Source organism: Sphaerodactylus townsendi, linkage group LG05, assembly GCF_021028975.2.
Source record: "Sphaerodactylus townsendi isolate TG3544 linkage group LG05, MPM_Stown_v2.3, whole genome shotgun sequence".
Classification (NCBI taxonomy): Eukaryota; Metazoa; Chordata; class Lepidosauria; order Squamata; family Sphaerodactylidae; genus Sphaerodactylus; species Sphaerodactylus townsendi.
Window position 1 is genome coordinate 1,029,887 of NC_059429.1, and position 16,597 is coordinate 1,046,483.

The window sequence follows — 16,597 nt, forward strand, 5'->3', positions numbered from 1 at the left end:
TGGCCCAACTGTTTATGACTCATATTTACCAGTTACATGCTGCCCCTAAAAAAATCATCTTGGACCGGGGCAGCCAATTCATATCTTGCTTCTGGCAGCAATTCCTTAAATTGTTGAGGATGGAGCAGAGTCTTTAATTGGAGTACCACGCAGCCATGGATGGACAGAGCAAATAAACAAACACCCATCCTAGAGCAATAATTACATTGCTACATTAACTATCTCCAAGACAACTGGGTGGAACTCTTGCCATTTGCTGACTTCGCTTATATTCGCATTGCATAGTAGCACGGGCAAAAGCCCCTTTGAAATGGTGTATGGCCAGTCGGCCAAGCTTTTCCCATTTCTAGGCCAGGAGATGGGCAAACTAGGGGACTTGCAGGAGTGGGTGACCAGGATCCAAGAGTCTTGAGGCCCTATACAAGAAGCATTGCGCCAAGCGAAAAAGTCACACAAGACTCAGGCAGATAAACAAAGGAACGGGGGGACACTGGAGGTGGGAAATTGGGTGTACTTGGCAACAAAGAATCTGTGGGGAGTACAAGGGTGCAAAAAACTGGGACACAAATTTGTGGGACCGTTCAAAATTGTACACAAAATCAATGCAGTAACAATGGAGTTAGATCTACCAAAGAATTTGAGAAAGGCACACCCTGTGTTTCATTGCAGCTTGCTAAAGAAGGTGACCCCACCAGATGGGCGGCACCCGCAGTGCAAGCTTCTCTTTAAGGGTAGGGGATTCCAATAATGTAACAACCAGTTCTGGTGGTGGGATTCCAATAATGTAACAACTGGTTGTTTACAAGCATCATTTTAACAACCGGTTCTGCTGAAGTGGTGAAAACCTGCTGAATCCCACCACTGGGTGAGATCTATCAAGAAGTGGAAGCGATCCTGGACTCTCAAATCCACAGAAAACGCCTGCAGTATCTCGTAGCTTGGACTAATCTCCCAGCGCTGCACAGGCCAGCCCAAGTGTCGGCCCCTGACTTTATCTTTTCACACCGGCCTTGAGAAAGCAACAGCTCTAGCATTCCTGTTCTGTTTTGCTCTGCCTTTGATGTGGTGTGAGAAAGAGGGAAGAGGGAGAACTTGGGGAATAAAAGGTTGTGCCCAAAATCCGTTTGTTAGAACTGGCTTCTTTTAGCCATCTGATGTCTGTCAATAAAGGCTCCTGGTTTGAAATCCAGAGTCACATATTGGTCTACAGATGCAGGGTTTGACAAAGGGAAGATGTTACATGAGAAAAAAAAGAGACAAATGAGGCCAAGCTGGCTAGTTTTCAATGGCTGGGTTGCCAAATCCAGGTTGGGAAACTCCTGGACCTTTGGAGGGTCAGATTTGGGGGAGGGGAGGGAACCCAGGCAGAATGGGAAGACAAAAAACCGCCCTCCCAAGCCGCCTTTCCCCTCAGGGGCACGGAGCTCTGCCATCTAGAGAACAGCAGTGATTTGGGGAGATCTCCACCCCCCACCTAGAGATTGGCAGCCTCTCTTGCATAAGAGGCGCAGGCACTGACCGGGTCAGATGCGACTCACCTGCAGCCTGGCCTTGCACTGGCCAGCCATGCAGGATCTGTGGAAACAGGCGTCAGGGGACACAGGCGGGAGCTCCCTCTCAGAAGGCCTCTCGGGAGAAAAGCTGTTTGCTGAAGGCAGGGTTAGATGGTCCCCAGGTGCCAGCCATTTAGTCACGTGGGGGCGGAAAATCGCCCCCCCCCACCGCTCTTCCTTTCCCCCGCACTCATTGCCTGCACAGCAATGAAGGAGCAGCGTGTGGGGCTGGGCTGCGGGGTGCCCCTCAGCACAGTCCCCCCTGACCCGGCGCCCCAGACTGCCCAGGACCACCGCCATCAGCTAAAGTGAGTGGGGGGCGGAGTGCAATTTCCCCCTGACACGCCTCTGGCTGAAGGCTTTGGGAAAGCAGCTTGAGGCCAGCCCAACTGGCCAAGGAGAGGTGGTCCATGTCTCTGTGGTCCACATGCTGTAATTGCCCTGTAGCAGCCACTGGGGCAAAATTGGGCCAACAATAAGAGTGCCCACTGATGGGCATCTGCCAAGGGGCAGAGCTTTGCAGAGAACCCACTGCTGGCCAGAGCCCCTCTGGGAAACGGGAGGCAGCCCAGAGGATCCAACATCGTGGAGATCTTGGGGGCAAACCCCCTTCTCCTGGGCAGAGAGAGATTCTGGAGGGGGTGGAGGCCACAGCCCTGCTCCCCAGAGACCGAAGTGGGGTGTGTGGGATGTAGATGAGTGGGCAAAGGGGGTGGGGACAGGTGCCTCAAATCTGCTTTCTGAGCAAGCATCAAAGGGAAGCGTGGGTCTGATCCAGCCCCTTCACTCACGCATCTGATTTGTCTGCCCCCACCTCATCGCAATCAGCACAAATGTCAATCTGCATGCAGGATTCAGGCTGGGAATCTTGACAGCTGGAAAATGATGCGCAGTTTCTGCCCCTCCCCCTTCATTGGGGGAGGGATTTTAATGGTGTGTCAGGGAGGCAGGCTCAGGCCTGTTTCAAATTAGCTGTGTGAAATTGACGACATCAAAAAATCCTGCCCCCCCCCCCCCCCCGTTAACCTGTTGAGAGAGCCACTGAAGAAAGAAAACAGGCCACGGTCTTAGGAACTGTTAAAAAATTTATTAAAATGTCCAGCAGTACAGAAACCGCAAAGGGTTTTCCCTCCCCCATTTGTTTTGGGAACACCACAAGGCTGAAGGGGGGAGTACACAAAAGGAGGAAGACCAGACAATGTACGTATGGTGAAACAGCAGAGGCATCAACCACCACACTCCGCATTTGCTCGTTCCTGCGTGCATCACTCTCCCACAAACCACACCGAAAGAAACCCCCCGTTTCAAACATGATGTCCTTTTAGCAGGGAAAGGCATTCTGTGTGGTGGAGGGGGGGCACATTCCCCCAGTGGTGCAAAAATAAAGGTCTATTTAGACAGCCTTGTCTCCTCAGCACAGAAGAGGCTGCGGACATCCCCACAGGTGTTCTGAAACTGAAACAGTCTGGTGCCAAACCTGGGCCCTCAAGTACACAGGTGAAGCAAAAGCGCCTACCTGCAGGGGTTTGACATCCAGGTTGTCTGGTCCATCTCATTGCAGCCCCTGAGAGCTCCTTGCCAACTCCTGGGGATGCCTCGGGATGATCGAATTTGGGGAGGGGGGATTTCAATGGGGAGTGTTGAGTCCATGTGCCTCCATGGGGGTCAGAGAGTCCATGTGCCTCCTTTGCTGGGTTCCCCCATGGCCTCGCGCAGACATGGCTGCGCTAGAGGGGACAGACTTTAGGGTGTTTTGGGTTTCCCAGGTTGTATGGCTGTGTTCCAGTAGCATTTTCTCCTGATGTTTCGCCTGCATCTGTGGCTGGCATCTTCAGAGGATCAATCCTCTGAAGATGCCAGCCACAGGTGAAACATCAGGAGAAAATGCTACTGGAACACAGCCATACAACCTGGGAAACCCAAACACCCTAGTGATTCCAGATGTGAAAGCCTTCGACAATACATTGGGACAGACTTTCTTGTGCTCTTTTTGGCCCCAAGCTGGCCAGCAGGTCTAAAACTTCCCAAGCGCATCCTATCAGTACATGGGAGACTGTCCCCCATCCTGTGTCCCTGTGACCTGATGGCCGGGGTGTCTGAAAAAAGCAGCAGAGAGAAAAATTCTGTTTGTGTGCCGTTTCCAGTCCCTCAGTGAGCTCATCCCGAATAATCAGCTGTGCCAGCCCTGAGCAGCTTCACGCTCAGACAGGAAGAGTCCTAGCTCAGACCTGTGGGCCTCTGCCCCTGTCCTGCTGGATCTCAGGCAGAGACGCGCAAAGAGACGTCTTCCCCACGCCATTCTCTCTCCAGGGTGTTTGAACAGGAGACAGCCATCCACCTACCGCCTGTCTTCTGGGTCTGTGTTCATCCCCATGCAATGCAGGCATAAACAGAGCGGCAACATAACATTTACTGGGCCAGAAGAACTCTGTTATCGATTGACATACATATAAAATCAATAAGGGGGTGGGTGTCTTATAAACACAAGAAGCTGCCCTATGCTGAACCACCCCACGCACTTGTCATGCTCAGCCTCGCCTGCTCACGTTGCAAGAAGCTAAGAGGAACGCCCCCACGTCGTGGTCTGGACTGAAAAGTTTTCCTGGCCCCTGAAACGAACTAAGGGGACCCGTCTTTCACATAAGCTTTATTTGAATCACACGACAGGAGCCACAGAAGTAAGTCACAAGGGGGGATTTTCATCTGGGTGACCAGCCAGCTCAATAGTCTGTAGAGAGAATGTTCCTGTCATAATTTGTAAAAGTGGTTGATGTCAGCATTTGAATGCTTTTTAAATGAATTTTGATTTGCTCTGTATGCTACAGATACTCAGCATACACCAGAGGAGTTATCTGGTTGTGAAGTGTGCATTAATTTGTTTGGACTGTTGTCCTACAGGTCATTGTTACTTCAGCTCTAGGCTGGAGCTGTTTTTGGCTGGTTCTTGCCTTGCTCTGCCCCCAGAGAATTGTGCAGTGGTGGGCTGTCTCCCCAGGGTCTTGGTCAGAGGTCTCTCACATCACCTGTTCACTGGAGATGGCGGGGATGCCAAGCAGGTGCTCCTCCCCTGAGCCGTGGCCTTTTGGTGCACCTGTGCTCCCAGCCTAGGGCAAGGGGCTCCTGTCCTGCCATCTGCTCTGAAGCCAGAAGCCTCTTCCACCACGAAGGGAAGAGCTGATTGCCCAAGGAACAGACGACACGCTTTCCCTGCACAGACAATTTTGTCTAGTGCTGCATTCCACAGATTTGTTGTCTGCTTATGCCACTTTCCTCACAACAGACCTGCGCTGGCTGAAGATGATCCGAAGCTGAATCTGGGGAAAGCTGAAATGAATTTGGGTTCCATCCCAATCCTCAAATCCCCCCCCCCACTTATTCCAATGTTTTGGAATTTAAGACTCCCTTGGAAAGGTTCCCTGTACAATCTCTTAAGAACTCTGCACAGGCAGATGTTGGAGGGCAGAAGGAAGAAGCTTGTCTAAGCCCTTTGATATTTTTGTGGTAGAGGTGAGATTCGAACTGGAGACTTGCTGGAGCCCAGGTTGGAGCCTCAGCTACTCTGCTGTGTCCGTAGTCACCTTTGCTAGGTGGTGATCCCAAAGACTGAGCTGCAGTCCTGTCCCCTTGTCAGTTAATAAAAGTAGCTTGTTCTAGAAAACCACAAAAATATGTTTACCATGGAAGGACTACAAAGGGATGCAAGGCCTCTCGGGAGAAGGCGGAAGAGGCTGAGGCTGGAGCATGCGGAGTTTTCCCCAGTCAGAAGCAGCTGGCCCTGAGAGGCGGAAGTCTTGCTCGCAGGGGTGAGTGGGTCGTGGGAGGACTGTGCATGGGCGGAAAGTGCGGCCAAGTCGCAGCTGACTGATGGCGACGTGGCAGGGTTTTCAAGGCAAGCGGCATTCAGAGATGGTTTGCCACTGGTTGCTTCTGCGTAGAAACCCTGGTTTCTTTGGTGGTCTCCCATCCAATTACTAACCAGGGCAGACCCTGCAGCTTCTCAGGTCTAGCGAGATCAGGCTCGCTCCAGTCACTTAGCAGCATGGAACCCCCCCCCCGCCCCCCTCTCTCTTGGAAAATACTGTGGGGTTTTTAGGCAGCACCTTCTAATGGGTGCGGGGGAAAGCCAGGCCGGGAAATTCTGCAGGGGAGGAACAAGCGGTATGATGGACACTGGAGCCTGTTTCAGCTTCATGTGGCACTGATTTGTACTGGGTCTATGTGGGGAGGGGAAAAGGGCTTGAAGAGTGGAGTGGAGGTCCAGTTACCAAAATGGTGTCAAGGAAGAACTGCTCAACCTCCCACCCCCACGGCTCTGCTCCCAGCTGGGGGCCTGCATGGTCGAGGGTGCTATTTGACAACACGTGGGGTTATCTAGTTACATATTCCTCAGTATTAATTTCTGAATCAAAGTCTATGTGTGTAGTTATTACTCAACGGGCTGTAGGTGAGCGTAGCCACTTCTTCTTATTTTTGAGATCTGGGGGACGGCAGCCCACTTCCTGAAGCGCAGGTTCTGGTCCAGTCAAAGACTTCTGCATTCAGCTCTGGGCTGCTTCACGAGCCTCATGCCTGGCTGCTCCCTGCCATAGAACCAGAGAGGCGCTGCCACCAGTGGGCGCTGGGCTCCCACCTGGGCACTTTCCTCTCGTGCCGCTGCAGGGGTTTCCCAGGGCTTGGTAGATGAGCCAAATGAAGGGGATTAATGTGCCCTTTTGTGTGTTTGAAACAGAAGGTGAGATGCTGACTGTAATTTCTTAACCTTCTCCACAAATATATGGTTGCCGATTTCCAGGTGGGACCTGGAGATCTCCTGGAATTACAACAAATATTCAGACTAGAGAGATGAGGTCCCCTGGAGATAGACGGATGCTCTGGAGGGGGGACTCTGGGGCATTAAACCCCACTGAAATATGCTCCCTGCTGCCTAAACCCACCCTCTCTAGGTTCCACCTCCAAATCTCCAGGGATTTCCCAATCCAGAGTTGGCAACTCAGTTCCCTGATCGGTGTGTGTGTGTGTGTGTGTGTGGGGGGGGTGTTTGCAGGACAGACTAGTGGCCTGACGCTCAGCCAGCTTTAAAAGGGGAGGAGGAAAATTCACAGAGGAGGAAAAGACCATGTCTGGAGAGCAGCTTCCCACAGAGTTGCCAGCTCCAGACTGGGACATTCCTGAAGATCTGGGGGCAGGGCCTGGGGGAGGAGGAGGAGGAGGAGGAAGCTCAGTAAAGATGTGGTGTCACAGAGTCCACCCTCCTTCTAAGCTTTCACTTGTTTGCATTAATTTATTGATACACCACTTTTCCTCTCCTCAGCTGGGACTCAAAGCAGCTTAGCACCTTATCCTCCCTATCCCTCCATTTTCTCACCACAACAACCCTGTGAGATAGACCAAAGCACTCTGCCTAATTTATTCCACCTTGCTGTTGTGCATGATGGCACCTGGTTTTGCTTGTCAATGGGGGACAGGTGCAGAGATCACCTCTGGAAAGCTCATTCCTGTTATCTGAGCCTTCTGTACAGCCAAACATCTGCGGTCATAAAGGCCAGCGGCACATTTTTGTCTGTCAGTAAAGGCTCAGATGCAGAGGAAGCTGAACTGACTTAGGGTTGCCAACTCAAGGTTGGGAATTCCTGGAGTGGAGGGTGGAGCATGGGGAGGGGTTAGGGTCAACAGCATCTAATGCCGTAGAGACCACCTTCCAAAGCTGCCATTTGGAAATATCCACGGGAAATATAAAAAAGGAGGTGGTACAGTCAAGTAGTTATTCAAAGTCAAAACACTTCCAATAAAAATGTATTGTTATCTGTATTTCAAAATGATAAACTTTAGAATAAACTAAACAGTGGCTGTGTCCTAGTCCCTGTTCTTACACTGTTGAGTTTTACAATAAACTTAACTATACACAGACTGTGTCTCTTCCTATTGTTTGTAATGACACCAATAATTACCATGTCCTTTACAATTCTTCCTCCTCAACACTGTAATTACACGGAAGCAGACTCTGGCCTGCTTCTATTGTTTCTAAACGCAAATAATTACAGTGTTATAAGTACTGTACAACTCTTCAAAAGCCATAAATCCACTTTTCATATCAAACACAATCAAAGATCTCGTGCAATCAGGTGTTTATTAATCTGCTGGAATCTGTGTGCTCCTAATAAGCTCTTAACACACAGCTCGTGTCGACACGACTTTGTCAGAAGAAAGTCCCTGCTCACACAAGCAGTCTTAACTCTCACTTTCTGTTGGACTGCAATGCCAAAGTTCCCAAAAGGTTTAAAATGGTTGCACTTGTCCTCACATTCATAGGAAGAAGACACAGTCAGTGTTGAGGAGGAAGAATTGCAAGACTTATTATAATGAAGAAGAAGAAGAGTTTGGATTTATATCCCCCCTTTCTCTCCTGCAGGAGACTCAAAGGGGCTTACAATCTCCTTGCCCTTCCCCCCTCACAACAAACACCCTGTGAGGTAGGTGGGCCTGAGAGAGCTCCGAGAAGCTGTGACTAGCCCAAGGTCACCCAGCTGGCGTGTGTGAGGGTGTACAGGCTAATCTGAATTCCCCAGATAAGCCTCCACAGCTCAGGCGGCAGAGCTGGGAATCAAACCCGGTTCCTCCTACGCCACTGCTGCTCCTATAATTATGCTATAATGCTATAATAATGCTATAATTATTAGTGTCATTAGAAACAATAGGCAGAGACATGGTCTAGGTACAATGAAGTTAACTGTAAAATTTAACACTGCAAACAAGAAGAAGATGCAGCCAATGTTAAGTTTATTGTAAAGTTTATCATTTGGAAATACCACAACATATTGTTCTTGGTTCGGTGTTTTGTATTTGAATGACAGTTTTCTCCATAGGGATGGGTCTCTGTCATCTGGAGATCTACTGTAATTCCAGGAGATCTCCAGGCCCTACCTGGAGGCTGGCAACCCTGGGAACTGTGCACTACGTTCCTGGGGGAATTGTCTGCATGCTGCCGTGATCCCCTTTGCTGAAGGAAAGGTGCTCTTTACAGCAAGGCTTTCCCAGCGCCCCTTCCCATTTTGCAAATCTACATTTTGCAGAAGTGCGCTAAATCGTGCATGTGCGTTCCACTCCATACCTTACAGAGTCCTGGGGAAGAGGCAAACAAAAAACGAGAATGGTTAGGAGGGAGGGCAGGAAAAACATACACTATTCCATCCATCATACTCGCAAGACCTTGCACCCCAGGTGGGCCCGAGGGGAGGGGAAGTTGGGGAAGGGGTGGGGAGTAGGAATTTGTGCTTTCGTTTGGGGCTCTTGTTAAAAGTAGTTCCCGTCCTCCTCCGTCCAGTCCAGCTTCGGGCGCTTCGGGTGTTTTCGTCGGTCCTTGCGGGATTTGTGGCGGTGATGCTGATGATGCTGGTGGCGAGAGCGATGGTGTCGCCGGGTTCTGTGGGACCGTCTGGCTGTACGGAGAGAAGGGGAAGCAGGGACAGAGCTTTAGGAAACAGCAGGGCAACGAGGACATGAGTGACGTAGGTATAGGTTTTTTATGGGGTGGGTTCGGTGACTGAGGGCTTTCTGGCTGTTCCATTCCATGCATTGTTTCAAGCAATGTAATGGGAGGGGTTTGTACCCAAGAAATCCCCCCCCATCAACGTCCCTTGATGACACCATCCTGTGTCCCAGAGAGAGAGAGAGAGAGAGATGCTGATGATGAGAGAGAGAGAGAGAGAGAGAGAGATCTTTTAAGAAACATCCTGGCCATTTTCTTTCTCTCCAAGTGTATTTCTTTGCTTCTTTGTCTGCTCCTATGTTTCTCTTCCATCCTTCTCTGGGCATCTATTCTTTCCCCCCGCCCCACTGCCCCTTTCACATCAATTAGGGATGTGTGTTTGTTTGCCAAGGAGTGAAAACAGACAAGAATGGCAATGAACACCTGAGTGCTTTCCCTTTTGTGCTGCCCTGTCTTATGCCTCTGAAAGCTGGCCCTATTCTCCCCCCACGGGTCTGAAACGTAGCTGGAATGATTCCTCCGTTATGCCTCAATGTTTGACCACACCGGAGGGCAAACAAACAAGTCACAGCTAGGAATGTTTCCTGTAGGATTTATTAAATAACATTTAATATTGAAAATGGACAGTCAGGGAGGAGCCAATCTGGCCTTTGTGCTCCTGCCTTGATTTGCACTGGGGCTGGTTCTGATGGGCCTTTTGCTTCTGGGACCAAGGTGGATATTTCTTTTGTTTCCCAGATGCCATTTCTAGAACACTTCAATATAACCACAAGCAAAAACACTGGGAAACATTCAGTGCAGCAAGGATTTGAGGTTCACTGCTGACCAGGAAGAAGCAAAATCAGAAAGGGAGCATTCAAATTTGACGAGCTAGTTGTTCAAAATTCGGACTCATCCTTGGTAGTAATGAAGATAATGAAAACGAATTAAGCGCTTGAAATGAAAACAAATGAAGAAAACGTGCACGTGTGAGACTCCCTCCCCCCAGTCGGTGGATGTCAGTTCCCAAACATCAGTCAGTTCCCCAACATCTGGTGAGAGCATGAAGAATGTTGGGTTGCCACATTTCCACTGAGCTTGGAGATTTCCTCTTCCTTGCAACTGCCTGCTGCTACTCAGCGGGGGGGGGGGGGGGGGAAAATGGGTAGTGAAGTGTGGGGTGCGGCTGGTGTCCCTGGCTTGATAAGGCCAAAGCATTCATCCTAAACTCTGTGGTTCGGGGCAAATGCTAGAGCATGACCCCTTGCAGGATGATGTCTCTTCTGGATCATGCCAGAAGTTGTGTTATCTTGTCAGGGATGCTGATCGTGCCTCCAATGACAGAATAAGTCTAGACTTTCTCCACTTTCTCCAGCTCCCCTGGTCACATGTGTGGGAACCCCCCATGGTTCTCTCCTCACACTACAATCCCAGGGATTCTTAGTTTACCTGCTAGGTAAACTAAAGCCAAACCAACGTGAAGTTGGAGGAATGGTGAGGCTTAGTGTTGAAAGCTGGCTGGTTTGCCTCGAAGCTGCTCCTCTTGGCCTTCTTCATTTCCACAAGTGTTCCCCTTCCCACTGGTGACTTCCCCCCTGTTAAAATGTACACATTTTTCAATGCTGTCATCAAAGAAACAAACAAACAAGCTGGATCAAAGCAACATGTGAGGTGAACTGAAACCAGACAAGAAGGCCCAAGAGGGGCCACTGAGGGCAGCATCCCGTTTCCCACTGCGGCTACTCAGATGCCTCAGGGAAGCCCACAGACACAGCCTCCTCCCCAGAAAGTAGCAGAAATGGCTGTATCAGATCAGTCTTGGTTGGGGGGGCCCATGGGCTCTCCAAGCAAACCCTGAGACTCTCCCAGCCTGACTGGGCATCAAATGTACACTCCCAGTACACTCCCAGTACACTCACGTTTTGTGCAGAGGATTCTGGGCCGGTCCCACGTCCCATTGACGTGACATTTAATGGTGGGCAAGTGCCTCTGGACAAATCCCTCCTCACACTGGTAGCGTACTGTGGAATGGACGCTGTACTTCTCCTTCTTCTTGCCTATGGGGTAGGCGTTCTCAACAGAGGGGGGAGACCCACACAGCACTAGAGAGAAGCATGACATGGGGCAGAAGAGACAACACATAAGAACATAAGAACATCAGAAAGAGCCTGCTGGATCAGACCAGAGTCCATCTAGTCCAGCTCTCTGCTACTCGCAGTGGCCCACCAGGTGCCTTTGGGAGCTCACATGAAGGTGAAAGCAACGGCCTTCTGCTGCTGCTGCTGCTGCTCCCCAGCATCTGGTCTGCTCAGGCATTTGCCATCTCAGAGCAAGGAGGATCAAGATTGGTAGCCACAGATCGACTTCTCCTCCATAAATCTGTCCAAGCCCCTTTTAAAGCCCCTTTTAAACACCTCAGATCATGATGATTATTGTTTTTATCACAGTTGGTTTTTGTGCTGGTGGGGTGATATATACATCCCACATAGTGCTACCCATAACAAAATTGGAAAATTATATTTTTCTGTTAGTTCCATATTATATGTATTGTGCTTAGATTGTTAGTAAAGCTACCCTTATTATATAGACGAATGCATGAGAGGTAGGAATCTCCACGTGTAACGCGACTTGATCCCCAAACTTATGAACGGAATTCTCTTCTGTTAACCAAAGTAATGCCCTATTTGTGTGGTGTGATGGTATCGAGAGCGATGGCTTTAGAAATCTAATCTGTTTGGAGTGGCTGGTTCTGGGCTCCAGCATTTCAGGGGAGGGGGGAGGGAGGAAGGTGGATTTACATATTTAACTAAAGGCTGTTATCAGGACCGTTCGCCAGCAGGGAATTGGAAGGCATATTTCTTTCGTTTGTCGTGAACAGCTGGAGGTTAATGTAACTTTCCAGATAAAGAAAGAAGACTTAATAGTTTTTAATGGCCTCTTTCCCAAGCAAATTAAAGTGAAGGAATTGGAGCGGGGAGGAGGGGCCCTGGAGCAGGAGGTGGATATTTCCTCATTGGTGGTGCTGGCCTGCCACAAGGCAATGCAATTAAGATCTTATAGCGGGCACAGGCTGGGCTTAGCAAAACGCCTGAGTATGCAAAATCACAGCTTTAGTGCGCTCCTCTCCCCCCTCAGCCACAATCTGCCGTAGTTACAGAGGAAAATCTCCAAAAGTGGAACTAGGTTTTTTCTTCAGCCATTCTGTTCCATGCACCTCTTTCTTCTTGGGCACTGAAAACAGGATGAAGACTGTTTGCAGGGTGAAAAAAAAGGGGAAATTTGCTGAATTTTCGGCAAATCAATCTCTTTTTCAGAGGCTCAAGCTGAGCTGACGTCATCAGGATGCAAGAACAAACACGCCGATTAGTAATATTAGTCTCCAAGTGATGTCAGGACTGAGCGATCTCTCCTCATCCCAAAGAAATCGCCCTTCCTTCCTTCCTTCCTTCCTTCCTTCCTTCCTTCCTTCCTTCCTCCCTCCCTCCCTCCCTCCCTCCCTCCCTCCCTCCCTCCCTCCCTCCCAGAGACCTCTTAGCAAATTTCCCAGTGAAATTCAAGCTGATCCTGTAAACACCCCCTGAGTCTTTCCCCCACCCCGACTGAGACAGGGACATCCAGCCTCATACCTTTTGCCATTCTGTAATTGGGATGTGGTTCAAGATGAATTATGCATGAGAAAAAGAAGAAAAGGAGGAGGAGTTGGATTTACACCCCGCTTTTCTGGACTGCAAGTTACGCCTTCCCTTCTCCTCCCCACAGGAGGCACCTTATGAGGTAGGTGAGGCTGTGACTAGCTGAAGGTCACCAAGCAGGCTTCATGTGGAAGAGCGGGGAAACAAATCCAGTTCACCAGATTAGAGTTTGCCACTTATGTGGAGGAGTCGGGAATCACATCCGGTTCTCCAAGTCAGTGTCCTAATCACTACACCACACTGGCTCCTACACCAGAGGAGAGGGGACCAAGACTGATTATGCACCAGGTGTCTGCTGCGAGGTGGAGGTAAACGTTCACCACGGCAAGATTTCTTGCTCAAACACAATTTCTCTAGTCCCGCTTTCACTTTCCACTCTCTCTGCAGCACACAAATCCACTTATAGCATGATTTTAACGTTATTTTGCTGCCAGAGCAGGTCAGATTTGCCAGGGGGCGCAGCTTTGCCCCGGACCTCTTCCCTCCGCCTGCAGCCGGCCCACCTAGTCTTACCCCCCACCCCCTTGTGCGGCTCTGAATGCTTCCCTCCTGCCTGTTGCTGACCACTTCCCACTTCTTGTCCTGCCGCATCACTCCTGTTGTTCGTGGCCTCCCTGGTCCTGCACAGCTTTCAATCTTTAGATTAAAAAATAATAATTAAATAACCATATTGATACTGATACTAAAAAATGTAAAAATAATAAGACTAGTTGATCAATCCAGGCCCCTGATTTGCCTTTGCATTTGATCAACAAACTGAGACGTCTCCAGCCTCGTGGTTTTACACACAAGCAATCAGTGATTCCAGACCACACTGGGAAAAACCTGTCAGTCTTGATGCTTGGGATTACAGCACATGGGGAAATGGCCGATTGCGAATCTGGGGAGCTCAGCAAACGGTAATAAACACAGACTCCCTGGCCAATTCTCTCTGAAGTCATGGGAACCTTGCTGTGCGTAACTGGCCAGAGAGAATTTTTTCTCTGTCTCCCAGAATGCTAGATCTCAAGAGTATCTTTTGAAGTCCATGGGCAGTAGATTCAAGAGGGACAAAAGAAAACATTTCTTTACTCCACTAGTGATTTCAATGGGGAATGTGCTACAAGCGAAGGTAGTGATGGCCACGGGACCAGGTGGCTTTTAAAGGGGATAGAAAGATTAATAGAGGATGCATCTCTCAGCAGCTACTCACCTGGTGACTCAAGGAAAGTCAGACCTCTGGATCCCAGTGCTAAGAGGCAGCAGTGGGTAAGGCTGCCCAGTTGCTGGCATAAAGGGTTGCCACTGTGTGAACCAGGATGCTATGTTCAATGGACCACAGGTCTGATCCAGGAGGAGGCTTCTGATGTTCTGATGAATTCTGGGGGTGGGTAGTGACCATGACTAAGTGGTGCCTTTGTGCAGCGGAGCAGCCAGACAGCCTCCAGGTGTAGAAGTGGGTGTCGTTCTCCAGGAATTACAACTGAACTCCAGACCACAGAGACCAGTCTTGCTGGAGGACATGGCAGTTTTGGTGGGTGGACTCTAAGGCATCACCCCCCTTCCCCAAACTCCCCAAGTTCTGCCCCCAAATCTCCAGAAATTTCCCAACTCAGCATTGGCCACCCAATATAGCCAGAGCTCAGAGTGATGTGTCTCTATCACAGAGACACTATCTGTGTCCAACTATCACAGAGGTGTCCAACTCTGGCGCTTCAGATGTTCATGGACTACAATTCTGGCGCTTCAGATGTTCATGGACTACAATCCCCATCAGCCCCTGCTGGCATGGTCAATTGGGAATTATAGTCCATGAACATCTGAAGCACCAGAGTGGGAAACCCTTGCTCTGTCAGGACTGGCAACATGCAGGGAGGCGGGGTAGCTTGAAATGTGCGTATGCTCAAACTTAGGCATCAGCTGTTGAACTATCTGGAACTGTCTGGGTCTCTTGAGTCACCTGATTCCTGAAGAACTATAAGCTGCAATATCACCCTCCGGCCACCTGCTGTAGTGGCGCTATGGAGGAAAAGATCAGCTCCTTCCTCCAACATGGCCGCACAGGGCATGCTCAGTGCCTCTGGGGAATTAGATTAGGCGTATTAGGCAGTGGGCTGCCCTTAACTCTGCCCAGGGAGGCGTTCCATTTTTTGTTAGCTTGGTTTACCTGTGTCCTTCTTGCAGACATAAGGAAGGTTGTAGTTGCACGGGACATCATTCCACTTGCCGGTCTCGTGTGACACCAGCACCACGCAATCCTCGCCACCCGCAAAGAAGTTGTCTGGCTGGTTTTCTCGCCAGTTCTCATATTGCTGGAAGGAACAGCAGAACACAGCAATGGGATTAACCACAGCCCTGGAGCTAAGAGCAGTGGCGTAGCTACCACAGGATGGGGTGGGGACAGGCACCCCAGGCGAATGCTGTTGGGGTCACATGGGGCAGAAAATCGCCCCCACACCTCTCCTCCTTCCCCCCTTGCCCTGCCTGGCCAGGCCCAGCAGAGGCTGCTGCCGGGCACCCTTACCTGGCCTTGCCCCACCAGGCCCCGCCACCGGCTAAGGTAAGTGGGGCATGGGGGCCCGTGGGGGGGGGGCAGAAAACTCGGAGTGAACCCTGGGCTCCATTTTCCCTAGCTACCCCCCCTGGCTGAGAATCTGACTGTTCAGAGTTACCACTTCTATCCGAGTATTCCATTTGATGACATAAGACAGTAATCCACAGTGATCTACACTCTGATCATACTCAGGCGAGACTACTACTATGTGTCTGTGTGTCTGCCCTTGAAGACTGCCCATGTGTCTGTGTGGCTGCCCTTGAAGACTGATTGGAAACTTTCATTGGTTCAAAAGCAGCTGTGAAATGCCCCGCTGGTAAAGATGAAAGGGAATGGAGCGTCAGGGTTTTCGGAATGTCACTGGCTGCCAGATAGTTTCCACGCACTGTTCTACTACCTTTAAAACTCTGAATAATATGGGCAAGAAGATATTTGATATACTGCCTACTCCCCTATGAACCCTGCTCAGCAATCTATGGAGGACCACTTCTGACTACTGCACCTGTCCTTTGAGTTGTGGAAGGTAGGTTCTTGAGGCAGGGCCTTTTGGGTGATAGCAGCACCCTGACTGTGGAGCGGCCTCCTTGCACCTGCTCATTTCAGATCTCCTTTCTAGCACCAGGTGAAACTACTTTTGCTTTTCCAGGTCTACCACCTGTTTGTCTTTCCTCCCTGTCTAGCAATAATATGTTTCTGAATGCCTGTTTGGGAAATATGTGGGGGAGGGGGGTATTTAACAGGAAGACTCAGTGGATTGGAGGGTGGGGCATGTGAAAACCTTGCCAATCATCTCCCTGAGAAATGCTCCTGTAACATTAACACTAGGCCATTCTTACTATTTTGACTATATGTTCTTTATGGTTTGGCTATAGTGAGAGTTCACTTTCATGATTATCACTTCTGTTAGCAACAGATATGTCTATACAAGCTTTGTATGGTCTTCCATGCCCTGACCTGCATAGCCCCAGGCTAAGGCTAGCCTGATCTCATCTGGTTTCAGAGGCAGGGTTGACGCTGGCAAGTATTTGGATGGGAGACCTCCAAGGAATATCAGGATTGTGACGCAGAAGCAGGAAATAGCAATCACCTTTTGATGTCTCAAGCCCTGAAAAACCCACCAAGGATCACCAAGGATCACCATTATCGGCTGCCCTCTCCCCTCCTTGGAAGAACTCTATAATTCCCGAAGCCTAAAGAAAGCCCAAAATATTCTGAGAGACCCGTCTCATCCAGCACACTCTCTTTTTGAACTGTTACCATCCGGCAGACGATACAGGTCTATCAAAACTAGGACAAAGAGGCTTAGAGACAGCCTCTACTCTAGAGCTGTGGCTATGCTAAACTCCGCGGCTTC

At 49.9% G+C, this 16,597-nt stretch overlaps 1 protein-coding gene across 2 annotated transcripts in view; it reads right to left on the bottom strand.

Moving 5' to 3' along the window:
* Positions 1–2,625: 2,625 nt before the first annotated feature.
* NCAN (neurocan) overlaps positions 2,626–16,597 on the bottom strand; it is a 308,547-nt gene continuing 294,575 nt past the window's right edge. For both annotated transcript variants that reach the window (XM_048496292.1, XM_048496291.1), the window contains 4 exons: positions 14,857–15,001; positions 10,938–11,120; positions 8,475–8,989; positions 2,626–6,352 (listed from right to left, as the gene is read on the bottom strand). In XM_048496292.1, the coding sequence (XP_048352249.1) occupies positions 8,844–8,989; positions 10,938–11,120; positions 14,857–15,001 (474 nt within the window). In that variant the 3' untranslated portion in view covers positions 2,626–6,352; positions 8,475–8,843. The remainder of the gene's footprint in view (positions 6,353–8,474; positions 8,990–10,937; positions 11,121–14,856; positions 15,002–16,597) is intronic.